An 18,825-nucleotide genomic window follows, 5' to 3' on the forward strand; every position below is an offset into this window, starting at 1 on the left:
CCCTTTTACTGAGCTGGTGCTGTAACACGGCTTTGAACTATTGAGCTGGTGCTGTAACACGGCTTTGAACTACTGAGCTGGTGCTGTAACACGGCTTTGAACTATTGAGCTGGTGCTGTAACACGGCTTTGAACTATTGAGCTGGAGCTGTAACACGGCTTTGAACTATTGAGCTGGTGCTGTAACACGGCTTTGAACTACTGAGCTGGTGCTGTAACACGGCTTTGAACTATTGAGCTGGTGCTGTAACACGGCTTTGAACTATTGAGCTGGTGCTGTAACACGGCTTTGAACTATTGAGCTGGTGCTGTAACACGGCTTTGAACTATTGAGCTGGTGCTGTAACACGGCTTTGAACTATTGAGCTGGTGCTGTAACACGGCTTTGAACTATTGAGCTGGAGCTGTAACACGGCTTTGAACTATTGAGCTGGTGCTGTAACACGGCTTTGAACTATTGAGCTGGTGCTGTAACACGGCTTTGAACTATTGAGCTGGTGCTGTAACACGGCTTTGAACTATTGAGCTGGTGCTGTAACACGGCTTTGAACTAATGAGCTGGAGCTGTAACACGGCTTTGAACTATTGAGCTGGTGCTGTAACACGGCTTTGAACTATTGAGCTGGTGCTGTAACACGGCTTTGAACTACTTAGCTACTACAATTGTTTTTAAGCTCAAGTGGCAGAAGCGATTTAAATTCATTCTGGTATCCATGAACCTTACGGTCCATTTATACATTAATATCCCGTTCTTAGCTCAAGTTCAGATATTGACTCCACATCTTGTTCAAGTTCAGATATTGACTCCACATCTTGTTGAAGTTCAGATATTGACTCCATATTTTGTTAAGATATTGACTCTATGTCTTTCACAAAAAACTTTACCAATCCTTCTTCCAATGCAGACTCTGATAAAACAGCTGATGATTGTATCATTTGTCAATTATCACTATAGAAATCGAAGTCGTTGATAACACAAAATCAGAAAACAGAAACATGCGGTTCAACCACCACCACCCCTATGTTCACAAACTTTTCACAATTTAAATTTTAGTTTGTAACTAAAATGTAATAACTGAACTTTGATTTTAACCATTTTTGTTCATATTAAACTCTGGCCTTAATTATTATTTTTAAACTTGGCATCTCACTAGTAATCGACTAGACCTAGCACTTATTTCACAAAAGATCTATGTTAAAGTTAAAAATACATGTACTTGTACTCTGATATATGTCTCTAAAATACTAAACAAACTCCAATGGTAAATTTTAATAAATAAAGGCATTTTAATTGCAATAGAAACATGGGAAAAAAAAAGATATATACATATTGGTTTAAATACATCATTAACATATATTTTTATTGCAGACTCATCTCCTACGTTGAGGCTATACTTTATTTTATTCTTTGGATGACTTACGGAAGGACCCAACTATCACAATTATGACAGTCAGTTGTCAAATTGCCAACAAAAAGTCTATAAAAAAATTACATGACACAATTATATATATACATAGAATAAAGTGAAGTCACATTTGTTCACATTTGTTCGTTTGTTTACAAAATGTACACATTGGATAATAACACGGATTGCACAACATTTAATACATATAGATATGTGTGTAGGGAATGTGAAGGCCATGAAATACGACAAATAATATTAAATATTGTTATTTTAAAAAAGGTCTTTGGCATTCTTAGATATACATTTACATTTTTAATTAAATGAAAAAAAATATTTAAAAGATTTTTTTTTTAGTTTGATGAAGGCAAGAGAGAGAGAGAGAGAGAGAGAAAGAGAGAGAGAGAGAGAGAGAGAGAGAGAGAAAGAGAGAGAGAGAGAGAGAAAGAGAGAGAGAGAGAGGGAGATTTTGCTTGAGGAATGCCAAGGCATTAGTCTCCGAAACATTGTCAGCAGTAAGAAATAATTCTCTTTTATTTTCATTAATCTATAACCAACTTTACAAACGAATAGTTAGCATTCTAATGTACATATAAATAATTCATTGATGAGACAATATCTGTATGTCACCACGTTTTGACTCCTCAGGATGATCCAACAAAGGCAGATTGTATTCCTAAATAAGAGAAAAAAAAGAGTTAGCCTTGAATCAATTATAAAACCGTCAATTAAAAAGTCTCATCTAATGAGTACAATTATAGCCGGCGTTTTTCTTTCTTCTGCTGAATAACTTTTTCAAAAACGATTTCACAATACCAAGTTGTAAAGCTACTAATGAAAAGATTCATCAAATGTTGTCATGAAATAGAAATTTGATGCATCTTATGTAATGGCTATTAATTACTGTTAATGTGAAATAAATTAAGAGAGAGTTTTCCACGCATTAACTCCCAAGAATTAGTTTTCAATCTAATAATTAACGAATATTTTTTTCCCTTGAAGCTAACACTATTTCCAACTTGAAAAATTACAAGTTTTACCTTATTTAGCAGTTGTTAATTGTGAAATGATAGTGATCGACTTGGATAATAAAAACTACGGAAAAAGCGGGACGTCAGTCACTCACCTTCCACAATGTTGATAAACTTTCAACGAATCTGTCTATCATCAGAGTCGAATGACCTGGGGTGGGTGCCACACGTAACCTCTCCGTACCCTTGGGCACACTGGGGTAGTTTATAGGCTGGACATAGATACCGAATCTTCGAATGAGGTCATTGGAAAGTCTGGTACTGGCTTTGGCATCACCAACCTATTGTTTGTGGAGATCGATTCATTTAGATCTAGCTGTAAAAACCTAAAGTCGTCAAGTCTGGTTTTATCATTCAATACTTTGTAAACACATAAACCGTCAAATGAAAACTTGCATGTATAAAGCTTTGGGCAGTAGAGCTCGATAGTCTGGCTAGTTACCCATCTAGGAGAAGGAAAACTTGAAATTCAAACCTCTGCTGCCTTATGGCAATGCCCAAATCCCAGAAAAGCTTCATGAGTCAGTCCTGTTGAAATTCAGGAGCCGGTGACCCTTACGCAGCTTGAAAAGCTAGACCCTGGCAGAACCTGCGACGCCGCTGATCCAAAATATGTATCGGATACCTTAGTCCATATCAGCTGAGTTAAGTGGGGGAGAGAGTCTGCTGTGATTGCCGCATTGACTATAGCCATTGTCCAGGCTTTCCGCATTCTATAAACCGTATATGAACATAGTATCCTCAGGCCTCTCTTACTTCTACTTTGAAAGTCTAACATAAATGAATAAAGTTTAAAAAGTTTGACTTTAATTGCTGGCCTAAAAGTAAAACGATCAGATTTCGAACTGAGAGTTTGGTGTCCCCATGTGATGATTTCTATTTAAGATGTTAGGACATCGCTGAGTTCTACTGTAGAAGCTTCAAAGGGTCCTAGACATTGATTGGGTGTCATTGGTTGTGCTGGCTACATAACAGCTAAGTTTAAGGTAAGCCTTGAAAACAGCTATACATCCTTTATTCTATTAGAAAGTTAATGTTAAAAAATATTTTATTGCTGAATAATGAGCTATGTGAAACTTAATAGACGAACGATATGCTGGAACTGATCATTTGAATGGGATACAAGTATAGGTAACTTTAATGTTTTCCTTTCAGACCATGCGGATCTATTGGACAAGATATAAAGGTCATCTGTTTCTGTGGCCCACGGTTAACGAGGGTGTCATGTGGCCAGCACAACGACAAATCACCTTTACTTTTCCCCAACTAATGTCAGGTACCCATTACTCAGAGGCGCCCCAAAGATCATGAAATTCAAAATGCCAGACTTCACTAGGATTCGAACCCAGGACCTCCAGTTCGGACGTCAAGCTCTTTACCATTCAGCCACCGCGCATTCAAGCTTGCCCCTATATACAAGATAAAATCTTATCTAGTAAAATTTTAAGAAATAAAAAAAAAAAACAGACTCAAACGTACAGGGAAAATACAATTAAATATTTTGTTCTTAAAACATGCACACTTTACTTACAATAACCGGAACCACGTGACTAGTGCCAGGGATGACGGGAATTTTCTCCAGACTAAGCTCTTTCTTCATGTACACAACATTTTTGTAAAGTTTTTCACGCAGTTCTCGCCCCTCTTGACCCTGTAGAATCTGGGGTGGAATAAAGACATAGAAAAATCAAAGTCTACCAACAGCCATTAGGAGAAACTCACAAAAAAAAACAACAACAAAAAAACAATAATTAAGCCAGAGGTCAAAAAAGAAAAAAAAAATACAGTTTTTTATTAAGCGTAATTGTATCAATTAGTTTGGATCAGACGATCAGTCATGTAATTAAATTTGTAATAGATCTAGACCAATAATAATAAAACTGTGCTATTATAAATGTTTTTACCAATTCTTTTTATTAAGCACAATTTCATGCTTTTAGCTTTCTCAATGCGCTATCATCCTATCATTTGTCTGGCCCAGTTGGGGTGGGGTGGAGGTGGGGTGGGAGAAAGTGTATCTGGGTGACCGCTTTTTAAAATGCATTTATTGAAAAAAGAAAGATGAATGACCTGGATTCGAAATCGTGGGCTCAAACCTCCTCTGCCTCCTCAAGCAATACACTAACCACTATGTCAGCGAAGCGCTTATGAAAATAGAAGGTTTTATAGCAGTTGATAGCTTCAAACCTTAAAGTGACGACCTACAAAGTATAAAGGGGGCCAATTCAACTTATACCATCTTATTAGTCAAGTACAATTTCTTTCCCCTGTTCGAGATACTTTCTTCTTCTTCTTCTAGCCAGCTTTATTGCTGCTGAGCTGTGAGCTCTTTTGTAGACTGTGCCAAGGAAAAAAAAGTGTGCTGTTTTCTTCAGTTGTTCAGCACTGCCGTACAGGGTGTTGGTTATGTTGGGCTGCAATGGAAGTAGGGTCTGCCAAAGGTGGATTAGGAAGGGGCATTCAAAGATGATATGGTTTACAGTTTCATTAGGGTGATTGCAGTGTCTGCAAAAGGGGAGTTGTGTGGAGTTTATTTTGTTCTGATGGTAATTTAATAGAGGTGTGTGTCCTGTTCTTAGTTGGAAAATTGTAGATTGTTCTTTGCGGGGGAGGAAGTTAGTTCGAGTTACCAAATAAAACAATGAATTACCAATAGTTGATATGTTAATTTTTTTAAAATTCTTGTTTTGTCGATAAAAGAAATAATTGTACGATTAGCTTGATTCGAGATAAGGCAGGAAGAAATAACGTGTACAAACTTTTTACCAAACAGAGTGAGTTGATATCAGCTTTGTGAGAAAAAGAGAAATCTTTCTGTGACCTATGTTCATATTTAGCGTAGCATCATAGCCCCAAAATGGCCATTGTTCAAGGTGTAATGCAAATCAAATGTCTATTCAATTTTCTCTAGTGTTTAAAATACTTCAAAGAAAAAGTCAGAACCATTCTAAAGGTTTAAGTAAGCTGCGGTTATTTGTTTTTAGCTTATACTACAATCATCTGTTCAAACTGATGTACTACAATCATCTGTTCAAACTGTATGTACTACAATCATCTGTCCAAACTGATGTACTACAATTATCTGTCCAAACTGATGTACTACAATCATCTGTCCAAACTGATGTACTACAATCATCTGTCCAAACTGTATGTACTACAATCATCTGTCCAAACTGATGTACTACAATCATCTGTCCAAACTGATATACTACAATCATCTGTCCAAACTGATGTACTACAATCATCTGTCCAAACTGATATACTACAATCATCTGTCCAAACTGATGTACTACAATCATCTGTCCAAACTGATGTACTACAATCATCTGTCCAAACTGATATACTACAATCATCTGTCCAAACTGATGTACTACAATCATCTGTCCAAACTGATGTACTACAATCATCTGTCCAAACTGATGTACTACAATCATCTGTTCAAACTGTATGTACTACAATCATCTGTTCAAACTGATGTACTACAATCATCTGTCCAAACTGATGTACTACAATCATCTGTTCAAACTGTATGTACTACAATCATCTGTTCAAACTGTATGTACTACAATCATCTGTTCAAACTGATGTACTACAATCATCTGTTCAAACTGTATGTACTACAATCATCTGTCCAAACTGATATACTACAATCATCTGTCCAAACTGATGTACTACAATCATCTGTCCAAACATCAGCCTTTCATTTATCTGTAACACTTTTGCTATTGAGGGATATTTCCATCAGACGAACGCAATCAATTCATTAATGTCGTTAACCTTTTTCAAATATTAAATTATTTAATTGAAATCCATTTTTTTAAAAATTGAAACACAAAGTAAGGCTTGCTCCAGAGTTGTTTCTTTAATATGAATCCATCCCATGCACCAAGCTGTTGATTTAGATTTATTGTACGCGTTTTAAAACATGACCTTATCCAGTCAGAGTTTAATTGTTTTCTAAATGTGTTTGTGAAAGAAAAAGACAATAATATAATGTAGTAGATAGAATAAATATCGAATAATATAATTTATAACATTGTTGTTCTGTTATGTCTTATAAGTTTCAGACGCATCTACAGATTTTCATTTCTTAGTCCAAACCATCTGCAGGACGACAGAGGATCGAGGCTATGGACATTAGTGGGTTCGAACCAAGGACAATCATGATGAAAGTCTGAATCACATGCAACACGACCTTCTCATAACATTCTTGGAAATGATATATTAAGAATAATTTATTTTGTGTGTGCGTTCCAGCGAATTAATTATGAAATGAAATAACAAGAGTGATAGTGCCTAGACAAAAAGCTAAATCTTTGGTGGAAGTATTTCTAAATAGTTTTCTTCTTCCAAGGAACATCTAGATCTCTAGTGTACCAAAGACAACACAGCTAACGCCTCAACATACATTTATTAAGACTCGCTATTTGTACCTTTAGGTCTGGAAGAAAAAAAAAAGCCATTTTAAAGATGTCCGTCTGTACATATACATGCCTCATTACTGTTGATAAGGCATTACGATTAATTCGACTTCCCATTTTATTTTCATACTTAACATATTTGTGTCATTCTGTCTCACCCATCGTAAGTTCTTCCCTTTTTTTTTTTAGATTCTAGTATTTTTTTTTTGCTGCCTCTCTTCCATTTCCTGGTACTGTTCCTAGTAAGAAGGTCGTATTAATATGTTGGTGATTTAGAATAAAAACTCTTTGCAAGCCTCAAGAATTTTCTGACGTTTAAGTACAATTTCAGTTTGTGTTTTTGTTTAAAGAGAAAAAAAAGCGTGTAACCAATATCAACAAATTTCACGTCGTTTACCTTCAATGACGTCAGACAGCCAGCCATGACATGGGGCGGGAGGGCAGTGGTAAATATAAATCCGTTACCATAGCTCCGCACTGCATCAATCACATCTCTGTCTCCAGTGATGTAGCCTCCCATCTGACCGAAGGCTTTACCTGGTAGTGAGCAGGACATTTGAAAAATAATCTTACAAATAATCTCGTATAAAATCTGGATTAATATCAATGCGACATTTAGTAACCTAGGTGTAGTGTTTTCTTACGAAATACTAATAAGCCGTAGAAGGAAGCCATTCTGTCTTATTTCAGTCAAGCGTATGCTGGTATAGCTCAATGTATGACGTATTTCTAACATTAAAGGGATGTGTTTCTTATCTTATATATTGCAGACGTTACTTCAAAAAAAAAAAAAAAGAGAAGATAATTACGTCCTACGCATTTCATATGTCAATCTAGTCAAGCATACTAATCAATGACTTAAACCAGTGTCTCCCAAAGTGGGGTATGCGTACCCCTAAAGGTACGGGAAGACTTTGAAGGGGGTACGCATTGCACCTCATTAATTATGCTATGCTGATTTAAAAAAAACAACAACCATTTATTATGTTCTGTTAATATATTAAAACGGGGTTGGGTTACTAGGGGTACTCAACCTTACAAACATTAAAAAAGGGGTACACATAGGTCAAAAGTTTGGGAAACACTGACTTAAACTCTGCCAAGTCGTTGATTTTTCTGGCTGATTCAGGCAACCCATTTCATTCTCTAATGGCACTAGGGAAGAAGGAGCACTTTTACGAATTTGGTCTAGTGTATGGAATACGAAATGTGCCTTCTGAGAGGCCAAAACCGTTTAGTAACGAACTGGCCACCTAACAAGTGGTCTAGGGATCGAATCCCGACTCGAGCAGAGTTGTGTTTGCAGCAGGAAAACCACCGCAATACACCCTTCCGCATAGAGCACTGGGCATGCTGTAAGCAAGAACGGTGCGCTATATGAAAGCAATTTAAAAAAACTAATTAAATAAAATTAGCTTACTTCGCAATAACATTTCGACTCTTTTAAAAATGTATTATTATCTTCTTTTTTTTTTGTTTAAGAAACCTGTGCTATGTCAGAATAACTTGCGACTCAATTTTCAAAGTATTTCAAAATGTCAGTTTAAAGAAAGAAACAAAAACGAATTGATTTGTTCTAAATTCATTTCAACATTGAAAAGTAGTGACGTATTTTTTTGACACTTTTGGTATATCAAAACAATAGTATTTCAACTATCTTAAAGAGAACAATCTGTCAGAAATGGCTGGTACATAATATTACGTCACAGTCATGTCGTCTAAATTGCTTTAAAACAAAATACTTCTTCCGATTATAAAAACTCAGCAACAACGAACGAAACAAAAGACACCTGCACTGATTGCCACTCCAATAAATAACACTGATACGATCTCATGTCAGACTTACCTAAAGTAGAGGAAATTATGTCCATCTTATGGACACAGCCATCTCTTTGACCAATCCCAGCGCCAGTAGGACCGTACATACCCACTGCATGTACCTCGTCAACAAATGTGATTGCCCCATACTTGTGGGCAACATCACACATTTCTTCTGCTGGGGCAATGGATCCTTTAAATAAGAACAATAAATGACCGGTGAAATTAAATGTATAAAAAAACCTCAACGGTTATGTTTCCAAATGTGTATAAATCTTATGAACTATAATGGACTAAGCGTTCTTTTCAGAGTTGCCTCTCATAAATATTAAAAAAAGATATTTTAATGAAAAAAAAAAACATTCGTTGTTATGTACTTTAAATCTTTAATAAAAAATTAAAAACAAATAAAAGAAACTGTTCCAATTTAATTTAGAGAGAACTTAATACTTGGATGGAATAGTATACAGTAAGGCGCCTTGTAAATGTAACAGAAACCTTTTTTTTTTGTTTTTAAATACAAGGGGAATTAATACCATGAAACATAATGTACATCGATAACAGCGAGTTATATTCCTTAGTTTTCTGTGCCAAATAATATCTTTATTCAAGTCGCCCATTCCGAATGGGTGGGCAAAGCCCAAAACCTGGGTGGACACGGTTGTCGAAAACGGCTCTAACGACTTTCCTAGAAATTTGACAGTTGATGTATCAAGTTGGGCACACTGGATTGACCGTTATAACTTTTTAAACGGGTATGTGGGTCTATTCATTCAAGAGTTTAATCAAAGTAACATTTTGCGCACGCCTTATAAGTCTAGACCTAAGGGGCTGTCTAGAGAATAGAATAAGGTCTAGTACAGTTATATTCAATTAACCAGGATTTTTTTTTTTATCAGAAAGGTGTTTGTGTATGTGTTTTTGTGTTTGTGCGTGTGTGTGAAGGGATGGGGCGGGGTAAAAAATTTCCATTTTTTTTTAAATCTAACATTCATTAGCTATTATGAGCGAAATAATTGCTCTATAACTTCACATATAGTGTATTGTCTTTTTTTAATTTTTTTTTTTTATTTTAAATATTTTTTTGGTGTTTTCATTATGGTGATCTTTTATTTTTCTAGTCCCATGATCTAGGTTGTCTTGAAATTTCAAATGAAAGTTTAAGTCTACCTCATGGAAAAAACGGAAGCAGACAAACGAACAAGTTCCTTTTAAAACATAAAATAACTTTTGTTTTGTTATTATTTTTTTTTTTACGATACATTTTCTTTTGTCAATTAAAAACGTGTTTGTTTGTTCTCACTGACCGTCCATGGAGTGTATTGTTTCAAAGACAACAATCTTGGGGATGTCCACTGCTACGTGACGCAACTGCTCCTCCAGATGCTTGGGATCATTGTGTCTGAAGACGTGCTTGTGTGCCCCGCTGTTCCTTATACCAGTGATCATCGAGGAGTGGTTCCCAGAGTCAGAGAAGTAATGGACCCCTAGAAAACAGAAGAAAACTTTTTGTAGCCTACGGCTTCAACATTTTACTCTTTTAAGTGGTACAAAGTCTAAGAATAAAGGATTGCCTCATGAACAGTAACATTATTATTATTATTATTATTTTAGAAACGAACGAGCATTCATTCTCTGGCGTTGCCAGGGTCAAGTTTCGTTAAAGAGAAACAAATTCAATGTAGTCCCATTAACAGTTTCCACTGTGGAATTTTCTGGTGATGTGGCAAGTCTGCAGCAGTACCACCCTCTGACAGGAAACGAAGATGTCCCTAAGAATGTTAAGGGCATTGAAGGTGTCTGTGAGGTCAGTTGTTATTATCCCCTCGGTTGATATGACAAAGGGGTATAGTGTTATTTTAGATAACTTCCATAAACGTTTAATCTCCAAGCCTAGGTTCCCATATTTTCTTTGTTTTTCTTATTCAGTTTTTCTTAATTTATGAGACAGTAGTACGGCGATGTCAATAATGATAGCGTTTTTTTTTCTTTTTTTTATCAATGAACAGCAGATCAGGGCGATTAAAATCTGCCTTTTTGTTGGTCAAAATAGGTCTATCCCAGACCAGCAGATGATCATGATTATTATTACATTCGGTAGAAAAGTCTAAAGCAATATATGCAAATAATTTTGTATGTTGATATTTCTTTTACAAAGCATCTACCCACAGAGGGGATAAAAAAAAGTATAATAGGTCCACATGGAGGACAAGCAGAAAGGACTGGTCCTGGATACAAACAGAAAGGACTGGTCCTGGATACAAGCAGAAAGGACTGGGTCCTGGATACAAGCAGAAAGGACTGGTCCTGGATACAAGCAGAAAGGACTGGTCCTGGATACAAGCAGAAAGGACTGGTCCTGGATACAAGCAGAAAGGACTGGGTCCTGGATACAAGCAGAAAGGACTGGTCCTGGATACAAGCAGAAAGGACTGGGTCCTGGATACAAGCAGAAAGGACTGGGTCCTGGATACAAGCAGAAAGGACTGGTCCTGGATACAAGCAGAAAGTACAGGTCCTGGATACAAGCAGAAAGTACAGGTCCTGGATACAAGCAGAAAGGACTGGGTCCTGGATACAAGCAGAAAGGACTGGTCCTGGATACAAGCAGAAAGGACTGGGTCCTGGATACAAGCAGAAAGGACTGGGTCCTGGATACAAGCAGAAAGGACTGGGTCCTGGATACAAGCAGAAAGGATGGGTCCTGGATACAAGCATAAAGAACGGGTCCTGGATACAAGCATAAAGAACGGGTCCTGGATGGAACATGATCAAAACACCAGGAGCAGGAAAAAGTTTGAAAACGAGGCTGTGTCTGGGGATTACAAATGCCTAGCCTGTGACCGTAGATGTTTATCTATCATGAGACTTTGCAAAGGGACCAGCTCGACTCTCAAGACTTGAAGCACCACAGAGAAATAATAAGAACTACCAACGTTTTGTGCTTACCTGGCAACTGTTTTCCAAGTGTGTACAACGCTGTATCGTTAGCAACGAAACCGGAACTGAAGACAAGGGCAGCCTCTTTCTGGTGATACTTTGCAAGCTGCATCTCCAACTCTTCGTGATATGGGGAATTTCCAGATATTGATCGAGAGCCACCGGAACCAGACCCGTGTTTCTTTACAGCAGCACTGCAAAAAGGCAAAGTTAATCTTGTGCAGGAAGCAGTTCTTATCTTATCAATAATCGAGGACATTTCGACGTTAATTTAATAAACATATAACTTGTAATTATTAAGAAAATGCTTTGAACTAATTTCCTGTGGCAGATGTAGATTACATGTTTTAACACAATTATGACTAACGCTATGTTGTGGCAAAGTCGGACATTATACGTCGAATAGCTAGAGTGAACCTTCGTTTGTCATATGACAAAAACATCTCAACAAAACAGTAAATAATAATCGAACAAAATAAAAATACATTCAAAGTAGTATCCCATCATTCAAAGTGGGACTTCTGCAAATATTCACGACTTACGTTATTGCTTCAATGACCTCTGGGTGCATACTAAGGTCAAGGTAGTCGTTGCTACACCAGATAGTAATATTCTGTTTTCCGTGGCTACTTTCTTGGGCTACCGGAAACATCGCTTGACTTCTGGAAATTTTCTTGAAAACACGGTACGAGTTATCCGCCCTTTTGGCCTCAATGAGATTGCAGAAAAAAGTTTTGTAGTCAAAGCCATAGTGAGAGTTGTTTGCTGGGGAAGAGATAAAAATTTGGAACTAAAATCTGACAAAACAAAACAAATATTACGGATAAAACGAATTCCTGATTTTCAATTCGGACATCATTGAGATCAAAGCTGATGTCCTAACACTATTTTTTTTCCAATCAGCTCAACGGCTGTGTCGGCCCCACCAAAAAAAAGAAGAACCTGGCACAGTTGGTAGCCACAAGACTTTGAAATCAACTTATGGAAACTGTCACGAAACCTCTTCTGAATTGGTTTGTATGGTCAAAACATATTTTCCTTGACTCAAGTGGAAGACCCCAACATCAGTGTATCATTTGTGCGTTAATTTCTTTAGAGCGAAAAGTAAATAAACATTTAAATTAAGAAGATCTAGAAAAAAAAACACGATTATGCTAACGTCTTGACCATTAACTCCTGTGTGAGTTCTAACTCAACTAAATGTGCAAGCTTTTAAACCGATGACAACTTGCATATTGAAAATATTAAAACAAATCACATTTAAAACTACATATAAATACTTAATCCAAAGAGTCCGAAGAGTTATTGAAACCCAAGTAACAACAAAAGTAAGATTCACCTGCGTCTAAATAATTGCTATTCAAGTGTGTTGTAAAATAGTGTCAGCAATGTTTTCTCTAGTATAATTCGCAATCCTGCAGTTCAATGCACTGATATTTCGTCAACATTTTACATATTTTTTAAAAATTTATCAATAGTGCAACAGAAAGAAATAAAAAACAACAAATAGAAACATTTTATAAACAAATATTTAGTTCAGAATGTTCCTCCAGAAATGAGTATGCCGAACTTTTCCAAACCTCCTGCTGGCAGAAAACGAACAGTGATCGAACTCGGGGCAATCGTGACGACGGTCCCGCAACGCAAACCGCAAGACCAGACAGACATCCAATGGCAATAAGACTTTATTTTAAAGTGAATCAAATGAATCTCGTTTACAGGTTTCTTAGCGCCCTCCCCCCCGCCCCACTCCAAGCAAACAAACATTAGAGTACCCTCTGTAAATGTTTTGAAAACAAAATGCCGCGATAAAATAAAGTCCTGTTACACCCTTACAAATATTCTGTGTCAATGTCTTGTTGAACAGCCTGGAGACAAAAATCCTCATTTTGACTGAGCCTAGTTCCTAGGACGTGAGTTTTCAAGTTAGAAACAACCAATCACTGCTCCACAGCGAACTAACTTTCAATCCCGTAGACCACATTGTGTCTTATATAGCAGTGCTAGCAGTCATGGCATTTTTTAGTACAAGGATAAAACGTGAACAGATCCTGAAACATATCAACATTTTTTTTTCTAGACGTCAATCTATTTTTTTTTTTAAATAAGGGTTTTATTCTGTTCAACTTTTCGATGAGTTAATATGTTTGGCTAAGTTCATATCCGGTTCCGGAATGTGTGTGTGCGTTTTTTTTTTTTAAATAGACGTAAACATTAAAACCCAAACAACTTAAACAGTTTTACGTTATTAACCAATAGGAACATTTTTACAATCACGGCGCCACCTGTCGGTAGGCTAACAATACACTTCGTCTCGGTCAGCGCGGGACCAATGTCTGTCGCGCTTCGTTGCCTTGGGCTGGGCCTGGTAAAGCGCTTGAGTGCTAGATCATAAGGTGGTGGAGCTAAAATCTTAATGAGATGGACATGCCATTATTTTAAGACCTGACGTTACCCAAGACGCATTAAATTTAAATGAGTACTAAAGTTGAAATATTAAAGCGGCACCTTTTTGCGCTGGAGGAAAGTCAAGGTAGATAACTGTGTAAATTCAACTGTTTTGATTTACGCTAGAAGTAAGTAAATATAACATTTAACACTGTTACCTTTTCCCCTTTAACCCTCTAAACTAACAACATTAGCCACAACATTTGTTCGTGGGTGGAAAGTAGCGAAGTGCGCGTCATTCAACTTCATTAAGGGCTCTACCTGAAGACTTGATTTACTGGAGGAGAGAAGAACAGAAATGGTGTCACAAAGTTCAGAACCAGTTCAGAAGGTGAGAGCAGAAGACACAGGTAACAGGTAACCTTCCTTAACGACAGTTGGAACATGTACCAGTGGGCTCCTTCAACGATGTCACTCTGACAAATTCTTAGATAAAGTTGAAACTTTGTACAATTATTCATTGTTCCTAACCAAATAAGAACAATTCAAGAATTAGTAAATTAATTAGTGGTAATTGACTAATTTAGTGTTTTATTGATTAAGGAAAATAAATCCTGTAGTATTGATGGACATGGCTATAAATATACAGTTCTTCCCCTTAGATACGTTTTTTTTTAAAAAGTATTTTTATATTTTGCTTGTTTAAAATTTCTATTAGTTTGTATTTCAATGCTGCTTTGGCTGGGGGGGGGGGGGCGGGGGCTGGACCTCGTTAGGGACTCCTCCATTTTGACGTTCAAGATCATGCCCTGAGATAATGGCCTAATATGTAATGTAGAAACACATTTTGGACACTCATTTGGGGATGCCCCCCCTTAAAGGAATTAAATTTGGATCCCCCTTCCCCCTAGCCTAGCTGCGCCACTGTGCTCTGATGTTTGTAGGTTTGTATGTCAATGTTGTTTTGATGATCCAAATGGTACATTCTAAACTTAGTTGTGACTTGATGAATAGTGGAAGTGTCGAGTTGCAACAACGTTTCAGAAAGATGCAAGGAACGAAATTAAACGTTAGTATTTGATTATAATTCCAACGATTACGATTGTCAATGTTTAGGGTCACAGAGTACACATACATTGTGACACAACTTACAGAAATGATGTCCACTATAAAGTTAACAAAAGTTTTTTTTCATCGTGGAAAAAAAAAATATTTTTACTTTTGGTTCAATCCTTTTTTTTTAAATATATAATTAAATTGACTCTTTTACCTTCCCCCCCCCTCCCCTGATCGAATCATTGTAACATTGTGATACTTTGTCACAACTGTTTTCCTTTGCCCTACCAAGCCCCTGTCACTACGCATTACGAAAGAGGAGTGTGGTCTGTTTGTTATGTCATAGGCCATTTGTTCAGACATTGAAAAAGAAAAGAAAAAAAACCAACTCACTGAATGTTTGTTTGTAAAATGTTTTACATGTTTCGGATGTTCCTTCAGAGTTGAAGATAATTACTTCCTAGTCCAAACCTCCCGCAGGACGACGGGGGATGGGAGCGGGCAGGGTTTGAACCCTGGACCGTCGATAAATCCGAACGACAGTCCGTGCAAACCACACGACCAGGCAGCCACCCTTGACACCAAAACAGGATGTGATGATTGTCTCAGAGTGTTTGATTAGAGCGAATCTCTGTAGACCTTCTCAATCTATTAGCTTCGAATAATATTAGGTTAGGACACATATAAATGGCACCTATCCAAACAAATTATGTGTCCGAATAAGAAGCCATCAGGTGCAAAACATTAAGATACAATCCTTGTATTATGTCATTTCAACAGAGTTTGGATCGAGCGCAATTTAATGCATATTAAACTAACCTAGTTAGAAACGTGCTTCCTATTTACTTGAGAAGAATAGCAGATAGAAAAGAATACATATACCCAGAAAGTACCAGTATGTTTAAAAAGTAATGAATAGTATGTGAAGTTTCAAATCGATGAAAAATAAAATATGGGAGTGTATATTCAAACTAAAATTATATACAGGTAGTGCTTCCCAGCCGTAAACGTCGATATCGCATTCCTTGAAGGAGCTCTTGAGAGTGTTTTCATAGCGCTTCTATTGACCTCCCTGGGAAAACACTATCTCTCCATCGCTCCTCATGGCGTGAAGCTGTAAGTCTCGGAGTCTCAAGATTTGAAGCAAGAAGAGTGGCCAGGGTGAAAGAGCGCCGAACCAACAAAAAGCTGAGAGAAGAAGCAGGCCTATCTGCAACTGACCTAAACCACTCATGCCACGTATGCGGCCTGCTTTTTAAAGCGAGGATTGGACTTTACAGTCATCTTCGAGTCCATGGGAAATGAAAAATGTGTTCATCTTCCATCACGAAGGAGGAGCTATATATATACAGGCAATATTCTCAAACTAAGACTAAAAACCAATCCAAAATTCTAAGATGGTAATGTATCTCTAGAGATTCACCGCCTACTTATCTCCCAGTTGTGTTCATAATTAACAATCACACGTAAGCCAAACAAAACTTACATATAAATTAAACACAAACATCGCGACAAAAATATCTGATATTTTTTAAAGTATTTTGATACCCATTTGAGCACTTCCCAAGTTTCGGCGCCCTCCCCTCGGTACGCCACTGTTAGTAAGTTTGAGACCCAGCGTCCAAATTTAAAATAGAGAATGTTTGCATAGCATACTAACAATGTCCTTTTTATTTCATTGTTTTAAACGAAAAATGTAAAATATAAATATGATATTTGAGAATTACAAAAATGTAATAGCTATTGAAGTTGCCATTAAAGTAAAGACCGTCATTACAAGAGAAGATATAACAATAAGCTGTGATTTTGTTGTGATGCAGAGGTTTTCAACTGCTCTACGGAGTTTGAGTCATTCACTGGACTCAGGTAAGGTCATACACCTTTTAGAGTTAGGGGTCATATCCTAGTTCTCGACATAACATTTTGTCCCAAGATCCTGTCATTGAATCAGTTGTCCTGTAGCTGATCTTTGAGTGAATGGGTAACAGAGCAGGAGTGTTGAACTGTCCACATCAATATCCTGTTGAGTTCAGTATAGACTGACGTACACTACCTGGTGAAATATTAACATTATTTGCGTATCTGTGAACTTCGAATGACCCGATTTTTACAAGTGTTACTCTAGCCGAGTCACGTGTAACGTAGATGTTACAAATCATTGGTCTGTGTCCTCAATAGGACTGTGTCTTCAACAGCACTGTGTCTTCAATAGGACTGTGTCTTCCATAGGATTGTGTCTTCAATAGGACTGTGTCCTCACTAGGACTGTGTCCTCTCTAGGACTGATTTAATTGCTACAAGAGGTAAGAAACTATATTGGCGATGTTTTGATCAACAGAAAATTAATGAAAGAAATCATATTAGAAGGACTAGACATCTAGATAAATGTTTCATTACTCATCTCTCTTACTATTTGTTTGGTGTAATGCACACTGCCCATATAGTAAGACACATTTTCTTATGGATAATAAAGATTATTATTATTATTATTATATATGCCTAGTCAGTTATTTATATATATGACTACTTACTTATCTACATACATGCCTAATTACTTATGTACATACATGCCTAAATACTTATGTACATACATGCCTAAATACTTATGTACATACATGCCTAAATACTTATCTACATATATTCCTAGTTACATATCTACATACATACCTAATTACTAGTGTCACATCATTGTTTGTGTCATGAATTAGTGAGAATCAGGAAGTATAACTTTTTGTTGTGTTTCACGTGAAAGTGAAACTTAATCGAGAATTGTGGGCTAAAAGTTTCGTCCTGAGAGTTGACCACATGGTCAGAAATTAGTCGACGCCATAGATGTAGAATAAGTCAAAGACGTATATTGATTTTCTGTAAAAAGTGTTACTAGCTAGGTACTTGTATTTGATGAAATCTATTTGGATAATATTGTGATTTAATTATATTGTGATTTATTTAGATTGTGATTAGATTATATTGTGATTTGATTAGATTGTGATTTGATTAGATTGTGATTTGGTTAGATTGTGATTAGATTAGATTGTGATTTGATTAGATTGTGATTTGATTAGATTGTGATTTGATTATATTGTGATTTGATTAGGTTGTGATTTGATAAAATTGTGATTCGATTATTGTGTGTATTTAAGTGAAGTATTACTGATGGCTGGAATGGCCAGTGAACTGTTATTTTATTTTATGGTCAAATAAATAAATATTGTCTGCTGATCAAGGTCTTAATTGATGAATTTTAATATCTGTTGTCCTGTACTAACTAAGGTAGACCTACGCGACATCAAATAGCACAACAATTCAAGGTGAAACAAGATCTCTTTAATTACTCTAGTAAGCACAATCAAAAGTCATTTAATAAGTAGTGACAACTAGTATCATTTAATAATGCCCAATTACCTATCTACATACATGTACAAATGCACATCTACATACATGCCTAATTACATATCTACATACATACCTAATTACTTAAAATATCTGCATTAATGCCTAATAACCTATCTATATAATGCCTAATTACTTTTCTATATACATGTCTAAATACTTATCTATGTAGATGCTTTAATTACATATTTACACATATGCCGAATTACTTATATACATATATGCCTAACTACTAATCTACATACATGCCTAATTACATATCTACAGACATGCCTCTTACTTATCTCCACATGTACTAGACTATGTTGACCACAATATCGTCGGTTGACGAGTGCACTCGACAAGGCGCTGACAACACAGCTTACATCGACGATGA

At 36.5% G+C, this 18,825-nt stretch overlaps 1 protein-coding gene across 1 annotated transcript; it reads right to left on the bottom strand.

Annotated features, from left to right (window-relative positions):
- Positions 1-1,544: 1,544 nt before the first annotated feature.
- LOC106055584 (5-aminolevulinate synthase, erythroid-specific, mitochondrial-like) lies at positions 1,545-13,578 on the bottom strand. The gene is made up of 9 exons (XM_056021470.1): positions 13,449-13,578; positions 12,155-12,377; positions 11,622-11,806; positions 9,980-10,159; positions 8,701-8,865; positions 7,252-7,391; positions 3,965-4,093; positions 2,529-2,714; positions 1,545-2,078 (listed from the first exon to the last, which is right to left on the bottom strand). Exons 1-9 carry the CDS (start codon positions 13,498-13,500, stop codon positions 2,004-2,006), a joined length of 1,335 nt encoding a protein of 444 aa, XP_055877445.1. The 5' UTR covers positions 13,501-13,578; the 3' UTR covers positions 1,545-2,003.
- Between the last annotated feature and the right edge of the window lie 5,247 nt (positions 13,579-18,825).

Source organism: Biomphalaria glabrata, chromosome 2 (assembly GCF_947242115.1).
Source record: "Biomphalaria glabrata chromosome 2, xgBioGlab47.1, whole genome shotgun sequence".
NCBI classification, from domain to species: domain Eukaryota; kingdom Metazoa; phylum Mollusca; class Gastropoda; family Planorbidae; genus Biomphalaria; species Biomphalaria glabrata.

Coding starts and splice junctions, on each gene's coding strand:
- LOC106055584 (XM_056021470.1), bottom strand. CDS start 13,500: ATGAGGATTTTTGTCTCCAGGCTGTTCAACAAGACATTGACACAGAAT. Junction 8,866..9,979: donor AACAATACACTCCATGGACG/GTCAGTGAGAAC, acceptor TCTTATTTAAAG/GATCCATTGCCCCAGCAGAA. Junction 4,094..7,251: donor GCTGTCTGACGTCATTGAAG/GTAAACGACGTG, acceptor ATTCCACCCCAG/ATTCTACAGGGTCAAGAGGG.